Genomic DNA, 18,411 nt, shown 5'->3' with positions numbered 1-18,411 from the left:
GTCTCTCCCACCCTCCCCTCTCATCCTATCTCTCAATCTTATCCTCACTCCCATTCTCACTCTCATTTTCCTCTATACCTTAGCACAAAAAATGAAAACTAAAAACTAAAATTGAAATGATTATCAAATGTGGTCAAAGTTTAGCTCTAATTTCATGAATGTCAATTTTTATAAAAAATTTCAAATATAGCAAAAATCTAACTTGAATAGACACAAAATTAAAATCCACATAAGCCTAAAAGTAAACACTTTTAGGGCTCATTTGGTGCCTAGTATTAGATTGGATTGGATAACTCCCTATATTTGAAGCATGTTAAAGGAAGAAATGACAAAAATCTTGACCAAGTTGAAGGTAGAAGATGAAGTATTCACGAAGAAAACTTATCTCATCTACTCCCCACAAAATGGTAGGATAGCAACACCGTATAACTTATCTCTCCTAATCTCCCCAAAGTGGAGAATCATTCACCTCTACCTTCATTTCCTCCTTCAATATACCTTAGAGTTAGTGACTTATCCAATCCAATCCAATCTAATCCTAGAAACCAAATGAGCTTTTGCTGTTGGTTGAAAGATTGAGGGATATGATTGTTCATTCTTTTGTTTACCAGTAAAAAGTGATTCTCTTTACTCGAATGTTTACAAGATTCACTGATAAATCAACAATTATAATTTTAGTAGTCATAATTTACCGGCATATTTGCTAAATTTGGTAGTTTCAATGGAAATTGAAGAAAAGAGAAAATTAAAAATAAAAATAATTAGGGCAAAATGAGAAAGTTTCAAACATAAATAAGGATAATTTTCTTCATGGGTCAGGGTCTTTGTGAGGCTTTACCCCTAATGGATCAGTTTGGGAAAATTTTCAAGTATGAAGTTCGGGATAGGGCGGAGATGCTATTTCAATCCCTTGCCCAAATTCTCCCCTTTTAAAATATACTATATGTATTTGGGCACTAGAATTACTTTCTTTTTAAAATATTGCACTGAAATTTGGGCAGGGGCTGCGCCCACAGGAACAAATTATGACATCGGCTCTCCTACTTGAGGAGAACATTGGCAGACACCCTTCCTAAGTGCAATGGAGGTCACCAACCTAGGCCATGGGCCTTCTTGATTGCCCATAGACCCTGTCCTGGTAAGTATTTTTACACATGCTCATCCTTTTGTATTTATACGCGCCCACCTCAAACCCCCAGTCTATACATGGGCAATGTGGGACAGGTACACGCATATTGGTTTTACTAATTGTGCTTATATTGCAAAGCAAGTTCCCTAGTTTCACTAATAGTCGTTTGATAGTTGCACTTGATTGCATGACAAATTCTAATTTATGTAACAGCTACAATTTGTTTAGTACTATGGTTTTTCATTTAGGGTCCCGGACAAATTTTATTTAACAATCAAAACCATCTATTTTTCAAGTCTTATTTAATATATCATTATTGTAAAAAATTAAAAAAATAGAAAACCATTAAGACATCACGGTTTTTCAAGAGAGAAAACACTAAAACAATCATCATCTAATTGAGTGGTCAAATGATTTTGGATTCAAGTGATTTTTTTACAGAGATGAGCTTTGAGGGAATATCTAAAAATTAGACGGTTCGAATCATTGAAATACAATCTGTGGCAATGGCGGACCCAACATTTTTTCAGGGAATGGGCAATATTTAAAAGGCTAAAAGATCTAAACAAAATTTAGACAACCACATACCCTTAGAATTTAAACAATACTAATGTCATTCATAATTCATGAAGGAAAAAAAAAAATAACATTACAAACAAAACATCAAAGCCTCTTTGAGGCATTTAGTCAAACACTTAAGCATCAAATCATTAAGGAGTAAGCTTTTTGAGACATCAATTTTTTTGACAAGAAAAATTATAAATCTACTAATTATTATTGAAGCATAATAATCAATTTAATATAATCAAATATAAATACTAATTGTCATTTAAGCACAATAATCAATCCCAAAATATAAAATACTCCATCGGCCATACAACTAATAAAGAGGAGGGGGGAAATAAAAGTGAGAAATAAGCTATAAAAGCCACATGAAATATTAACTAATAATGACTTATCTTCAAGACTAACCCATGAACACTTTCCCACTGAAGAAAGCTTTGAGAGATTTGGGAAGTGATTTTGGGATTGTGGGTTCTCTATCAGGTAGAAGATAGAAGGGAATTCTATCTACGTGGCACATGGTTGTCATGGATAATAAAAATGCTTTTTGAGCTGGAGAATAATAAAAAGTTTAAAGTAGTAAATTGTTGAAAGTTAGAAGAATTGCCTCAAAACTCCCCATTTCATTAACAGGAAAGGAAACAAAAGTTTTACAAAGACGGCGTCGTTTGCGCTGCAAACAAATGAACCCAAGTCATCTTCCTCGTTTTGAAAAGCCTTGCAACACACCTAAGATGCAGAACCTTGGCACCAGAAGAGGGGCTTACTCTGGCCTCTCTACAGAATTTTCCGGCGAGGGGAGCTGCAACTGCACCTCCTTGCGCCTCTGTGGGTCCGCCACTGGTGGGTCCTACAAGGTTGCCTCTCAAAACTAACGGGTTTGCATGTATAGACCACCGCACATTGTCTTTCAATGATATGAACGTCTAGTATTTCGATATCTCATCAAATACCATTTATATAAAAAATTACCTAAGTCCGAAATCACTTGACCACTCAATTACATGGTTATTATTTTAGACCTTGGAGAATGAATTGACATCTTGGAAGTTGATGCTGAAAGACATTACTTTGAGCCACCTTCCCTGGATCGGTCAGAAGAATAAAATAATCACTTTTTAATAGTTAAAGAGAAGAAAACAACATATTTACGTATCAGTATTGGAATGATTCCGATTCCTACTTTTGAGTGTTTATTAACACATGAGTATTGGAATGATTCCAATTCCTAACTTCCACTGCGTTTGCTAACACATAAGGAATAATAAAAAAATGTAGATTCCATGTTAAAATCAGGAAAGGAAGCAACAAAGGGGAGTAGTTAATCTGATTCTCATATCTTGATTACCCTATCTAAAAGTTCCCAGATTCATGACTTCTCTCATCTCTGTTTGGCACAAAAATCAAGAGGTAATATATTTGAATATGTTTTTTGCTTCTTTTAACACAAAATCAGTTTTGCAATGACAAGTAGTGAACCGGTTGTATAGACTCTAGAGAGGATAAACAAGAATTGATACATCAAAATATGAGAAAACAAGCCTCACAAATTAAAATTTGGGTCAATACATCTTATTTGTTGTCTGAAAGAATTGAAGTTTCGAATGTAAGTAACCAGTAAAAAAAACAAGAGTTGAGTTGAAATGATAGCACAGAAATCGATCGTCTATGATATTAATTTATACTCCGCGGGGAGGAGTGGTACTGGCTGAAGATTGGGTCAGTAGACCCCAAGCTCCCTGGTGGTCATTATGTCCTGTGATGGCCTCCCTTGTCCTCCGCAAGGAGTGGTGTACTAGCTGAGCAGTGTAGGATCTGGTTTGTGACTGGTTTTGTTATGGTCCTGTTTTGTGTTTAGGAGTTTCTTTGTGTATTGTTATCTTTTCTTTGTGGACTGCTGTCAATGGTTGTAGCTTGTGGTCTTCTGTTTCAATGAAGCATATTTTACCACCCCCCCACCCCCAAAAAAAAACTTTTAGATTAAATCCAAAAGTGGGTGACTACGTGTAATATAGTGTAGCACATGAGTATGTCCAAGTGGTATAATTCGTCCACATGTAAGTGGATATATATTCTTTTTTGTTGCTTTTCTTAGCCAAAGTTAGAAGGGGAAAGGAATTTTGCCACACACACTGCCATAGTGCTATTGGAATTTGAACATGAGCCTGTTGGTCTACAAGTTAAGATCATTTTCCACTGTATTAGACTTCGTTGGCAAGTAGATATTTATTATAATATAGAGCCGAGGAGAAGGGGACGGTAAAACTAGATTTTGTGCTTTTAAAAAAATTGCTTATGGAATCAAATAAGGGTTTAAGTCAATTGGCCAAGACAATGTCTTCTCCTTTTGTACTGAGTTCGAACCTCCTATACTAATAGCTTTTTTATTTTAGACTTTTTATCACAAATTGTCCATGAAGTTTACGAAATTATCACCTTTATCCATAACATTTTTTTGTGACACTAGTCCTTGGTTACCATCACACATCAAAATGGTCTCTGTTAGTTTCCATCAAATTTTTGTTAAATTGCTGACGTGACATATGTGTGGAGCCCACACATTTAATGGTATAGAGCCACGTGATTTTAAATATAATATAATATTTTAAAAATATTTTTAAAACTTAAAATTCATAAAAAATTAATTAATTAATTAAAAGCAACATAAATCTTTTTATACATTTTTAAATATCTTTCATGCTATGTTCAAATATATATATATATATATATGTGTGTGTGTGTGTGTGTGTATGGAGGGAGATAGAGAGAGAGAGAAATTTTTAAATATATAAAAAAGATTTAAGTTGCTTTGAATTTATTTTTTTTTATGAATTTTAAGTTTTAAAAATATTTAAAATATATTATATTTAATGTCATGTGGTTCTATACTATTAGATGTGTGGGCTTCCACATTTCATGTCATCAATTTAATGAAAATTGTGAGTTTAATAACAAATAAAGATCATTTGATGTATGGAGAATAAGACCACTAAGTGCAAAAAGTTAAACAAAAGATGATAATGGTGTAAACCTCAGAAACTATTTGTGATAAAAAGCCTTTATTTTATTTTAAAGTCGTGTTTGTCAAAACAAAAAAAAATGTTGCAGACGGGAGAAAGACTTGCTGGGGTTCAAATAGAGCCTTCTTTCATTTTGTTTTTTTGGTTTTATTTTTTATTTATAGTAATTAAATAGGTTGGATTGCAGTAAAATGAGACACAAACCCGAATTGACCCGGATTCCTGTAATTAAAAGGAAAAAGGCCAAAAAACATTCAAGAGGGCAGTTTCTTGATTCTCTGCTTTCCTTCACGAGATCGAGTCTCTAATCTCTCTCTCTCTCTCTCTCTCTCTCTCTCTCTCTCTCTAAATCCTGAGCTTCTCTGCCTTAAGGCACTGGTTGCGAGCCTTTGCTGTTTTACTTTGCATTCTCCAATTTCAGAATTCACAAATTCGTATCGAATTTAGGGTCTTTAATCTGCATAGTTGTTATTGTCAGAGTTTTTAAGAGCAAACAGTGAAAAGCGAAGACAAAAAAGAATGGTAAGGAGGAAGAAGATGAAGCAGTGCTTCACCTTCTTCTTCTCCTATTAATTCATGGCCGCTTCTCAGCACCGCTGCGTTTTTGGTACTCTCCCTTATTCTGATTCATTCTTTGTTTGTTTCCCAGGATATTCCTTTAGAAAATAAAAATGCAATGATGAAATCTTGTGGCTTTCGATTTCAAATCCTACTCAATTGCAATGGGTTCGAATGGCAATTACTTTTCCCTTAACTTTAAGGGTTTTGTAGAAATTGGCTGAAAATCTTATGTGGGTCTTTGGGTAAATTGTAATATTTTTCTTTTGTTGTGGTTAAATTTGTTGTGATGCAGTGGGGAATATACCTTATGATGCCACTGAGGAACAGCTTATAGAAATCTGCCAGGAGGTTGGCCCTGTTGTATCTTTCAGGTTAGTCAGTTGACTCACTTCCCAATTAGAAATTAGAAATTTAACATAAACCCGTTTCTTCCTGAACCCTAAATTGAATTTCTAGAACCAAAAGAAAAAAAAATTGAATATCATATCTCTTTGAATCCTATTTATGCTTTATATGATTCGCTTGGAGGTCAATATATCATTATTCCCGAAGGAAAATATTTAATCTTTAACCGCAAAATTATACCTAGATTTGTTGTCATTTTCTAATTCTATACTAGATGCTTTTTAATTCAAAGGTTGTTAAATAAGTTCTTGTGTTTGCAAAGTTATATGTTTTCGGATGTTAAATACGTTAAAGATAACTTTTGGAGTGAATTCAGAAGCGAAGTTCTGATTTTGCTTGAGCTAGCTATTTCCATTTAGAAGGTTGATATTTTATGAAATTATATCACTTAGGGAATCAAGATTAGTGGAAACTACTATATGATGTAGATAGTGTATGCTATATACCCAGACTTATGGGTGGGTTGAAAGTAGAAACATTTGTTGAATTTGTTTTAATCTGTACATCCTTTTTGTTTCAGACTAGTTATTGATAGAGAGACTGGGAAACCAAAAGGTTATGGATTTTGTGAGTACAAGGATGAAGAAACAGCTCTAAGTGCTCGGCGTAATCTTCAGGGTTATGAGATCAATGGGAGACAATTACGAGTTGATTTTGCTGAAAATGACAAAGGTGCTGACCGAAATCGAGAACAGGTACTAGGAGACTTTTAGCTACAATATTTTCCCCATTTTCTTTGCGCTTTTTTTTTAAATAACAAATTTCCTGAAGTATTGTTATAAGCAGTATTGTATTCTACTTTTCTTTTACTTTCCCATGCCTTTTATTAGAAGGGGCGTGACCTAGAAGAATATTGTACTATGATGCTAAATTCTTGGATTGCAAATCTGATCTGGATTGCCCGTATAAATTGCTGTGATCTTGTATTTGTTGACTCGTTGAAGAAGTTCTGCAGTGTTTCATATGCTTGACTGTGGTCTTGTATTTGTTGACTCGCAGAAAAAGTTCTGTAGTGTTTCATATGCTTGACCTTTGATTTGGAGTTAAGAGCCCATACGGGCGAGTTACACTCATAATTTTGCTGTTTGCTTTCATTATTCAGACTTTTATCTGTTAGTTAGTTTATTACAGTATTGTTGGCATTCTAAAACCCTTCTTTTTCAAATGTTCTGCATTTTATCTGTTAGATTATTACTTTTGCTATAGTACTGTTTCCCTGGAATTTGTCCAAATTAGCTAAATGACTGGTATCAATCATCTTGATTTGAAAATAGCAACAGGTAGGTGTTATAAATTTCGTTTTTATTGTAAGAGTAAAGTAATTATTTTTCACTTGCAGGGTCGTGGTGGACCAGGACTGACTGCAAATGTTGGTTAGTTTTCTTCTCTCATTTTCTGTCCTTTTTTTTCCCTCTTATTTATTATTTGACCTAAGAGAAACCTGAAACTGTGTTATTCTTTTTTCTTATGGGTGCATCATAGATCCACAAAAACAAGTAGTGGGCCCATCTGTTCATGTGGAAGCTCTTCAACATCAGCCAATTGGTCTCCATATAGCTATAACTGCGGCAACCGTCATGGCAGGAGCTCTAGGTGGTGCTCAGGCTGGTTTGCAGTCTAGTCAAAATAGCTTGCAGAATCAATTGGCATCAGCCAATGATCCTTTGACACTTCATCTGGCCAAAATGTCTAGGGGTCAGTTGAATCAAATAATGTCGGAGCTCAAGGTGAGCAGTTTGACTGAAGCTTATATCTTTATTCTGGATCCATCTTGGTATGTTTTTCATACTCTTTCTGATGATAGGTAATGGCTGTACAAAACAAAGAACTAGCTCGTCAGCTATTGCTTGCAAGGCCACAGTTGCCAAAAGCACTTTTCCAGGTAAATTTCTACTATTTGTATTGGTGTTTATGTTGTACAGGTTTCAATCTGTAAATTTATTTTATAATATTACACTTTCGTCATTTAAATTGGGTTTCTTGTGTAATTTTATTAGAGAGTTTTGCTTGACGTCCTGTAACAGAAGATATAATTGAGCTGTGTATTTCTGGTTTCCTTCTGAAACTAGGTCATTTGGATTTACTTTTTTCTACAGTTTTTCTCCTCTGTTTTATCGGCATCCTCCTTATACCCTTTTTTTACTTCAATTCTTCTTGAACGAGATGAAGTTGTTTGAATAATTACTTGTAAAAAGGTGACAAATTATTGTGTCAAAGTGGGACTGTCCTTATGGAATAAGGCATATTGAAATTTTTATATATCTTCCTTGCCCTCCCGTCTCACTGGTCTCAACACAGATGGATGTGGATGTTATATGCACAAACTATTAATTAAGGGGTCAAAGCTGTTTACATTTCAATTATGTGCGTATAACATCCACATCCATCTGTGTTGAGTTTTAAATCTAGAAACACCCATCTCAATGCATTGAGTATGTATAGTTAGGTATGCTTGTTTCCATGTTTTTCTTTAACCTTTTTATTTATAGAATTTGATATCTTAACTTTCTTTTCAGGCTCAAATAATGCTCGGAATGGTGAGCCCGCAAACGGTTCGTTTCTCCTCCTAGAACTATCTATTGTCATAACAAGATTGTTAAGTACTTGAACTGGGTTGACCTTTTAACACCTTGACTCTCCTTTTTCAGCTGCAGATGCCAAATATCAGGCAAACTTTAAGTCAGCCCTCACAGCCTCCATTCAATGAGGGCCAGCAGGGTCAGCCACCAGCTGTTCAAACCCTTTCTGAGCTACCCCCTCCTGCACAGAATAGGTTGCAAGCTGGGTTGGTGCCCAAAGCGCAAGAAGGCCAATTTTCTTCGGTACCTCAAAATCCATTGGTTCGGAGCCAGTTATCTGCACCCCAACAACAACACATGCAACCTCGAATGCAGCTTCCACAACATGCAAACCAACATGTCTTGCAACAGGCCCCATTGCTTGGGCAGTCTGGAGTTACAACACTTCCTTCCATACACCCCCAGTCTTCAGGCGGTTTGCCCATTCGACCGCAAACTCAACTTGCAAATTCTTCTATTTCAAATCAGAAAATGCAGCCTCCTTTGCTACAGCATCCTGGTCTGGTCGGACGTGCCAATTTGGGGCATAACACTCAGATGGTTCGTCCAAATGCTTCTGTACATCAGTCTCGTTTTCCTCGCCCTCTATCTGATGCCAGCTTTCAGGTGCCAACTTTTTCTAATTCTTGTCACATGAATAGGCAAATATTAATATCTAGCTGTTGTTTTGTTTTATGTTTTATTTTTTATTTTTTATTTTTATAATTGGAAGAAAAATATCCATCCTTTCCTTCTTCGTCTTGGATGTCTACTTCCCACCAAAGGAGAGGATAAGAAAAAGATGATTAGTTGTGTTGATGCATATAATATTTTGTTAAGCTGGATAAAATTTATACATAATTTATTTTGCATGTTTTGTATTTCTGTAGTTAACAGTCGTAAAATCTCTTCCACTTTTCTGATAAGGAAGGTTACTTGTTTGTATTTACAAATACAAAGAACTAGGGTGGGAAAAAACTACCTCACCTTTCTAGTCTTTAGGTGCTTTTAGTTATCTTGCTAGTTTCACTATTTGTTGGTGTTATTTAACTTGCTATATTTGTAACAGCCTGGTCCCTCAATGTCTTCGGGAATGTCACTGGCAGTCAACAGGGATGATAATTTATCTTTTGAATCAGTTAAGCGCCCTGCAAAGCAAATGAAGTTGGACGATGGAAGGAGTACCTCTTTGTCAGCAGGGCGTCTGAATGTGTCTAATGCCAATGGATCTGCATTGCCTCATGTTTTTGGAGCTGGCTCAATGCCTGGGAAGCCTGTTCCTAACCCAGAAGAAGTACAGCAGTCTGAGAAACAAACTTCTCAGGTAATGTCTTCCCTTGGTGATTTTTTTGTTTTGTTTTGTTTTGTTTTTGTTTGTTTTGTTCCAGTTTACTTCTCGTGTCTTTGCTAGTTTGGTCTTTAAACCGGACATTATTGTGTAAAAAGAAAGATGTCTTGCTCTCAGTGATGCAGAAGGTTTTTTATTTATTTAGCATTTTGATTAAGCCTATATTAAATTAGACCATCCAACTCAGAACCAATAACTAATTGGCATTGGTGGAGCCTGATGTGAGAATTTATATTCTTAACACATCCCCTCACGTGTGGGCTCACAAAGCCAAACTCATGGTTCAATTATATGGTGCAAATTGGGCCTCAACATGGATGAACTTCTTGTTCTGGTATCATGTTGCAGATACAGCATCAAATGGAAAACCAAATTGCATTCATGGAAAGATGTAGGATTTCATAAATTGAAATGTTAGGCTTTAAAAAAACATGTGGGATTTTGTACTCGGCAGATTTTGGAAAAGTGTTTGGATTTCCACATATTTGAGTAGCTGAAGGATTTCGTTTTTTTTTTTTTTTTTTCCTGATAATGGGTTTTTCTTTATAATATTTTTGGTGAACTTTTGGTGTTCTCTTAACTCGGTTTAGAAATGAAATATCAATTACAGATGAACTGTTGGTTCTAAGCCATCCCTAGAGATGATTCAACAACTCGAAGTACCTTTTTTTCGTGTGTTCTTGATAAACCAGCATGTATAACATAAAGACTTTGCCCCTGAATCTTAGTACGTTTAACTCTAGTATGTAGTTTATAGTGTCCACTGTATGTACTTATTAAACTGTATGATAATAAAAGTTTCTTCTTTTCCAAAAAATGTTGGGCAAGAAATGCTAAATGGTAGTTGCCAATTTCCCATTTTATCTGAGTATCTGAGATCATATGTTTTCTTTTTCTGTCTCAGCTTCCACCTGGGGTGGAGTCTGCTCTACTACAACAAGTTTTGAGCCTAACACCTGAAAAGCTGAGTTCATTGTCTCCGGAACAGCAACAACAGGTCATTAAACTCCAACAGATGCTTCGGCAAGATCAGATTCAGCCATCGTAGCACATAGTCATAGATGATCGGTTTTGATGCGGCAATTCATTACATACATGTGCAGGCACCAACTTGCTTGCTCTACAACAACATAAAGCTTGCTATTGATTCAATCAATTTTGATTGCTTGTAATATTATGCCCACATAAGAGTCAGATCAATGGATCTGCAGTGCACGAGGCACCATATTATTCACGTAGCTTACACAAGCTTGTGTTTAGTGTAATCAGTAAATTAGTTAGAATAGGAAAATTTTGGTTAGTTTTTGTATCACAAAAATTTAAATTTATCTTCACTTGCATGCAATTGTCGCTTCACTTTTGATCAGCATCTTCTATTTGTACTTTTGCTCCCTACGTGTACTTGGTTTGAGGTAATTCAAAAAAGTGCATCGGCATCTTGTATCACTTCATGATCTGTATCGACACTTTGTTCTCCAGACTTGATCTGTTGTTTTTAGTTATTTACGTGTACTTCTTTTTCTTGGTTATAATTTATGTGTTACTTCTAAGCTTGTCCAGATCTGCTGTCTCCGAATTTCCTATGCCCGTCCCTTGCATAAATTTTTGACATCTCTCCCCAACCTTAACAGGTCACGAACATTGGTTAATTCCTATTGAGAAGTAAAAAATCTGATCTTTTCTGTCAGTGCTTATGGATCTTCTACTTGCACATTCGGCCTTACTTTCTCATAGAGGAAACATGAAATTTGAGGACAGCAGATCTGGACTCCTTTTAAAGCATAGTGAGCTGATTTGAGGACAGTAGATCCAAGACTCAGCGTAGAAAGTTGATGCTTATGAGGCTAATTGTACTGTAAGGTTATTTGGTGCGGCAGACTATTGTGAACTGGACTAAATTCTAGGACTATCTTGGATTAGTTCGAATTGGTTTAAGTTGGATTAAGTATCTTGAAAATTTCCTACGTTTGGTGTTCGTCGGACTAGAAAGCTAGATTGCAAAAATAGTAAAGATCTATGTTTGGTGCTGTGTCAAACTAAAAAATAATTATTTTATTAATTTCTCTATTTTTCTGTTTTCGTTTTTTTTCCTAATGTTTTCTTCTTTTTTTCCTTCCTATTTTCATTCAAAAACATTTTTTTTTCTTCCCTCCTACCTACTTTCCACTCTGACCCATAAAAAAAAAAAAAAACTTTTTCCATTCAAAAACAATTTTTTTTCCCTCGTCTCTCGAAAGCACCCTATTTCTCCAGACTAACCCAAAACCTTCATCTCCCTGCTGCAGAAAAAAATAAGGAAGCATGCTTCCCTGGCCTCCCTAGTTTTGATTTAGGTCTTTCAACTGGCCTTTGGGCTAGCTAGATCTGCTTCCCCATCCCTTTATACTGTTGGAGGTCTTTATTGGCAGAGACTTGCCAGATGACAGAGCCAACTCATTGATTTGAGCTTTTCTCTCTCTTGTACGCCACCAGGAAAGCTCTTCTTCCTTCCCTTTCAATTTGGTCAATGATATATCATATTATTGGATATTGAACTTTTTGGTTTTGTTGGTTTCCTTAGTTTGTCTATATATCAATCTGCCTTTTGACTAGCCCAAGCCAACTTGGAGCGGCAACTAGAGTTAATTGAAACTCATCAGCAAGTTTCGATTGGGTCTGTGGTGGTGGGATTTTGATTCAAGCCAAGGGTCGGACTCGCGTGTTCAAAACAGCGCTCTCGCTATTTTGCGAGCCATATTTCGGCATCGCTGTATTAGACAAGCGAGTCCGGGGTTTTTTACATTGATGGATTATACAATCCCATTTAAGTTAATCCTCTCCTTTACCAAACATGAGTTTCAAGTATTATATAACACAGTTCAGTCCAATGAGGCATGGTGAGGCATACCAAACATGAGTACTATTTATAGTGCTAATGGTAGTTAACAAATATTATTGGGTTTAAAAAAACTATTATTAGCACTCAAAAAAGTCATTATGCACTCGACTTTGTAATATCGTTGCAATAAAAGTGTATTTCAAATTAAATACAAAATACCGATCACAGAACAATAGCATTATTTGAATCTAGTTAAAATGTTTCAACTTAAAGCAACACTAGAGTTTTAAAGGCATCCACAATCATATCGAGTGTGACGAGTCATATCACTAAAAGAGCTGTCATCAAGATGATACACACAAATTTGACAATCAACCCTGAATCTTGTTGTAGCAAACCAGCAAGATAAGTTTGTGTTGACAGCAGCACCAATCTCATCCTTCTTTTTCACATACTTATCCAAAGCCTCTTCACTTTCATCATCATTATATGCCTTGCCCTTGATTTTTTATCATAATTTTCAGCTAACTTCTGAGCCAAACATCTGGCAATGACAATGGAGTCTTCAATGCCAGCAGAGCCACCCTGGCCAAGGAAAGGTCCCATCGTATGCATGGCATCGCCAGCCACTGTCACGCTTCCTTTTCGAAAGTTTCCTACCAGAATGTCCCACGGCGAACGGTATCTCAAGCGTGTGTTAGATAATGATTCTGTGTCACTCTTGCTTATCATGTCTATCATTTCTGAAGGGAAGTCTTTGATTGCTTCTAATGTCAGTTGCCGAATGAGCTCTGGATCCTTTGGAACCTCCAACCCTGTTCATATAAACAATTTCTTTCATGTATGTAATCAGAATTCAGTCATGGTTCTACAATAGTTTGAGCAATTTTTCATTTTGATTCCGTAAATTGTATTTTGTCCAATTAGCCTTAACAATTAAAGCCAAATCAGAATGGAAGTGTCAAATTAATTCATAGAATGTCAGTGTGACGCACGTGTAGAAATATTTCGATCTTGTGCATATGTAGGCTTTAGGCTAGCACAAAAGAAAAGGTCACAAAATACCACATGAGGGCGTCGTGTGATTATTTTGAGAGTTAATTTAATGAAAATCCGCTTTAAAGAAAATAAGAGGTTTTTTTCAAAAAAATTTAATACAAGATGTGTCTAAATTATAAGGGGAAGAAGGTTTCTCACACACCATAAAGGTGTCATGTGATTTGAACCTAAGACCACGGGTTTGCAAGTCAAGACATTTTTCCTTGACTAGACTCCATTGACTAAAGAAGAGGAGATTCTAGTTGATGAAAACTCTAAATTGGTCATTTGATTAACTAGAGGAATAAGAATAAGATTGAAAAAATAGGAACAGTGTGGACCGAGATAGAAAATGACCTAAACTACAAGGATCAAAATTATAATTTAGCCCCACTCGCCAGACCTGAGCCAAATTGGTCGATGTGTGCATTAGCTAGCCTAGACATCTTATGGTATTTATAAAAAAAAAATTATAGTTTGGCCATTTTGCCTAGAAATATGAAGATTATATTCACTTCTATGTGCGATCCACAAAATCATATAGCTGGAGTGGATGGAATCCTAATTGTAATTGATTTTGTGTTGTAGAGAAGAATCAAGAATTTACCTCCTCTACCATACATGACTTTCTGAGTGACGAACCAATAAACCAATTTATTATGAATGGGTATTCTTCCAACTGTGCACTTGTCACCCTTAACTTGGACAAAATGGTTCCCAAAATGATGACCACTTGGATACATTGTAAACCTCTAACCTCCGATAATGAGAAGAGCTTTGATGGTTTTAGGTCAAGAAAATCCGCAACAACTGAGTTGGTTCCATCACATCCAATCAAAACCTGACACGTATAATTTTCATTTTGGCTTAATATTATTTTTCATTGGAAATTGACAAATGAAATATAACTTTGTTCACCTTGGCTTTGATGGAGCTTCCATTCTGGAGATGAAGACTTGGACTGGAAGTTGATGAGTCTAACCTAACAGAGAGTACTTGGCATCCAAGGCGTATGGTGCCACGTGCTGCAAGCTCTCTGCTAGTGCTATGATAGATCCATCCGTTTCAGGCATCTTGTTTCCCCACCTCTATAATTGATTATATTACAAACAATTATAACATGTTACATAATTTGTGTGACACTACTTGTGTGTGTGTCCCTTTATTCAAATTATAAGGTTAGGCCTTAAAGATACATACTTCATGTAAACATGAAAGAGGTGGATTAGTAAGAGTAATGTTAATTACCAGAAAGAGGTGGTTTTCTTTTTTACTTACATTGATTTGTTTTTAGATTTCTTTACAGGTTTGGTTTTGTCATGCCTTTCTTCATCTTTCTTTTGTTCTTTAATAATATAGAGGATAGGAGGTAGGGAGGGCTCCCTAAAGTGTAGGTCCTCTCTCCTTTCGGGCCAAGAGTGGATGTTTGCATTATCTGACCGTCATTAAGGAGCAAATTTCGCCTAATCTTCTATTTTAAAATGACTTGAACAGATTTGATGAAAATATATGATGACTATAAGCATTATTGATGTACGAAATATGCAGAAATTAACTTGGGTCATATATACTCACACTTACCCAAGCGGTATTTCTCGTTGCTTCCCACTATTGAGGCATATGTCTCTAGCCCTAAGTATGAAAATAGCAATAACAAAAACAATAATAGTATAATTAATTGTGAAATTTTTTTTTTTGATAAATACAGATATGGACATATATACCCTTGAAGCGGCATGGCAGTCTGCGTCGGAGCTTTGAGGCCACACCGAGTTCGTCCAAAGCTCGCCAACCATTTGTTCGAATTGTGATTCCTGCCCAGTGGCTGCAGGGATTCTGATCTTTCCAACACCACACTCCTCAAACCCTTCCTACATAAGTTCCATGTACTAAATCATGTTGATCTTTACATATAAAATAATTACTATAATTGCCAGAGGGTATAACTCAATTCATTATGAGTATTTGGCCTCAAGTCCTCCTGTGACAGGTTTGAAAACCCCAGATACTCATGAATGCTTGTATGTAAGCCCCTTTTTCCCAATTGCTTGTACTTAAAATAAATAAATACTATAATTAAGCATAAATTAATCAACTACTTGTTCCGTTTTGAAATATACTCCAGTAGTAGTGAAAAATCAAAGTAGCTATGAAGAGCGAGCAAGGGCAGTGCAAGGCCGCAGATTCCACCACCAACTATGGCAATCTCTATCTCTTCAGCTACTTCCATATTTCTGACCACCCCCCCCCTCTCTCTCTCTCTCTCTAGAAATATTTGCTCTGGGTACAAATATATTTTTAAACTCATTCCTCAGTATGAGTCCTACCATGTCAGCAGCTTTGTCCTTTTCCAAAAACTTAGAACATCTCTAGGAGAGTTTAGCGGATTCTAGATTAAATAACTAGAAAGCTATTATAGCATCACAAGCAGTGTTTCCTCCAGCAATGTTCTCTATTTTGACTAATCTGAAATTTTTATTTTATTTTCTCTTCTTTTTCTCCCTTTTTCTCTTGCAAATCTAATATTAAATAAAAAAGTAGAAACCCAACCTTACCACCCTCCCAAATGTCTCTGTCTCCCTCTTCCTTTTTCTCTTTCATCCTAGCCAAATTCTCTCTCCTCCTTGCTAGATGTAGAGAGCCAAAAGTTGGTTCTCCAAAATAGAGAGCCAAGTAGGGAGTTTGCTCGAGGAGGATTTTCCTTCTTTTTAGCTAAAGTAGCTAGGAATAAGAGGATAGAGAGTCTGTTGAAGATGCTCTTAAGGAGTCTTAAGCTAGCTAGCCAGCTAGGTGCTTACCTTTGAAGTGTATAAGGTTTTCAGATCCTACGATCATATTGTGCTACTTGGAAAATGACATGTAGGGTTGATTGTTGAATGCCCAAGGATTTGTACTAAACAATGTTTAGTGGCTTTTGGGTACTCTAAGAAAGAATCTTTACATTTTTAAAAGTTAGAAATAAAATGGTTCATAAAACAGTCCCTATTTCATTCAGGACATAAAAATAACTCATATCAAGCCATTTCTCCAATCTATTCACAATTGTTTGATTTCCCAAGATAGATTGCTTATGTCTCACTCATATTTTCTCATTGGCCGTTCGGTTCAAAGTTTACGAGCTTGGAGTTGGAGAATGAGTATAAAAGGGCGTTATGAACGGCTTGTGGGGAAATTGATTTATTTAGCTCATACTCGTCCTAATATTGCATATGCAGTGAGTGTAGTGAGTCAATTTACGCATTATCCTAGTGAAGATCATATGGGTGTTGTGATGCGTATTTTGAGGTATTTGAAAGTAACTCATGGCAAGAGGTTAATATTTTCCAAGTATGGTCATACAGATGTGGAAGGGTATAAGGATGCTAATTGGGCTGGTTCAGTCACTGATAAATGTTCTACGTGTTGGTGGTAATCTTGTTACTTGGAGGAGTTAAAAGAAAAAAGTGGTGTCTCGGTCTAGTGTTGAAGCTGAGTATTATGGGATGATGATAGGATGCTAAGGGTGTTTTAGTCTTTTGCATTAGCAATTAATTGACTATATTAGGAGTTTAATTAGTATTGTAAAGGAGGTTGAATTGTATTATGTTTGAGTAATAAAAATAGTGTATTCTTTCTGTACATTTGGGTTAAGGTCGAACGAGGTTCTATGTTTGTATCGATTTACGGACAATCGTATCTTTGCGCTTGAGGTCACCATGGATTCTCGTATCTCTAAGCTAGAGGCCACCATCGATGCTTTCATGCGTGCTTTTGATCAGAAATTTAGTCAATTGGATACCAAATATAATCAATTTCGTCGCGATGTTTCGGCTCATCGTGATTCTACCTTTCCCGACAACTCTGGCGATGGTAATCACGAACCGCATCCTGATTCTGTTTTTCCATCGCAGCGTTCGCCATTGATGAAGATGGAGTTTCCTCGATTTTGTGATGGTGATGATCCCCTTGGGTGGATTTACATAGGGGAACACTACTTCGACTATTTCTCTGTTCCTGATGCTCAGAAAGTCAAGCTTGATTCCTTCCACATGGAATGTGAAGCTTTACAATGGTTTCAATGGTTGGACTGTATTCATCGATTTCCAAGGTGGGAGGATTTTAGCAAGGCATTGTGTCAAGAATTCGGATCTTCCGATTTGGAAGAGTGTGCCGAATCTCTTTTCAAGTTGAAGCAAACAGGATCTTTACGAGATTATATCTCGGAATTTCGTCGTCTTGCTAATCGCACCCATGATATGACTCCATCTATTCTTCGCAGTTGCTTTATTGGAGGTCTAAAGAAGGAATTGCGCCATGATGTCAAGCTATTACGGCCTACTTCGGTTCAAGAAGCTTGTGCTCTTGCCTCACAACTCAATGCCAAGTTTCTTGATTTAAAGCCTACTATTCCTTTTCGTCATAATCCTCCAGTTTTTGTCCCGCCGTTTCAACCCAAGGTGGAATTGCCGTCTAAATGGCACAAGACTAAGGCTTTACTCTGGTGCTTTTGGATGTACGCTAACATACAACCTGTAAATTTGGCTGTAATTGAAACAAGATGATTCACACTTGTATTTCAATTAAATTTGAGCAACATGCGCAACATTTTTATATTTCTATTTTGTTTGACCAAAATTTATTTTGATCATCTTGTTTTTATACAACTTGCCAACAATAATCTTTTTGGCCCAACTCCCAAAAATAGTTGAATGGAAACAAATTATGTCCTTTAGTTCCAGAGTTTGGGAAGAATAAAGTTCGACCATTGGTCAAATAGGTTGAAGTCTTTTTAATTGCCTAGTCTTTTTTCCAAGTCTTTTTTAATTGAAGTCTTTTTCCAAAGTCCTTTTAATTGGTGATTTGTTAGCTTCTTTTTGGTCTTCGTTGATTTGTTATCTATAAATCGAGTGATTTTGTATCTATGTGCACATAGTGGGAATTTACAAGCAGCTTCTACACAGCCTTTTACAACTCAATCGATTGGCACCACT

General features: G+C 36.2%; 1 protein-coding gene and 2 pseudogenes across 2 annotated transcripts; 1 reads left to right on the top strand and 2 right to left on the bottom strand.

Annotated features, from left to right (window-relative positions):
* Positions 1–993: 993 nt before the first annotated feature.
* LOC148915790 (U1 spliceosomal RNA) lies at positions 994–1,146 on the bottom strand (annotated as a pseudogene).
* Positions 1,147–4,974: 3,828 nt separating this feature from the next.
* On the top strand, positions 4,975–11,117 carry LOC148915789 (cleavage stimulating factor 64-like). The gene is made up of 10 exons (XM_089053963.1): positions 4,975–5,320; positions 5,567–5,645; positions 6,200–6,374; positions 7,019–7,052; positions 7,162–7,406; positions 7,484–7,561; positions 8,196–8,231; positions 8,328–8,864; positions 9,307–9,561; positions 10,490–11,117. Exons 1-10 carry the CDS (start codon positions 5,290–5,292, stop codon positions 10,631–10,633), a joined length of 1,614 nt encoding a protein of 537 aa, XP_088910089.1. The 5' UTR covers positions 4,975–5,289; the 3' UTR covers positions 10,634–11,117.
* Positions 11,118–12,607: 1,490 nt separating this feature from the next.
* Positions 12,608–15,671, bottom strand: LOC148915788 (monooxygenase 1-like; annotated as a pseudogene). The gene is made up of 6 exons (XR_016127815.1): positions 15,541–15,671; positions 15,166–15,312; positions 15,023–15,073; positions 14,360–14,529; positions 14,049–14,282; positions 12,608–13,218 (listed from the first exon to the last, which is right to left on the bottom strand). The product of XR_016127815.1 is annotated as a monooxygenase 1-like (transcript).
* Between the last annotated feature and the right edge of the window lie 2,740 nt (positions 15,672–18,411).

The sequence above is a fragment of the Prunus mume genome, linkage group LG6 (genome assembly GCF_029339155.1).
Source record: "Prunus mume cultivar Tortuosa linkage group LG6, ASM2933915v1, whole genome shotgun sequence".
Classification (NCBI taxonomy): domain Eukaryota; kingdom Viridiplantae; phylum Streptophyta; class Magnoliopsida; order Rosales; family Rosaceae; genus Prunus; species Prunus mume.
The sequence above is the reverse complement of the archived record's forward strand: the minus strand, read 5'-3'. Positions and strand labels throughout refer to the sequence as shown.

Excerpts from the sequence above, each read along its gene's own strand:
- LOC148915789 (XM_089053963.1), top strand. The coding sequence starts at position 5,290 with ATGGCCGCTTCTCAGCACCGCTGCGTTTTTG. Across the intron at positions 8,232-8,327 it reads GAATGGTGAGCCCGCAAACG|CTGCAGATGCCAAATATCAG; the intron begins GTTCGTTTCTCC and ends CTCCTTTTTCAG. Across the intron at positions 8,865-9,306 it reads TATCTGATGCCAGCTTTCAG|CCTGGTCCCTCAATGTCTTC; the intron begins GTGCCAACTTTT and ends TATTTGTAACAG.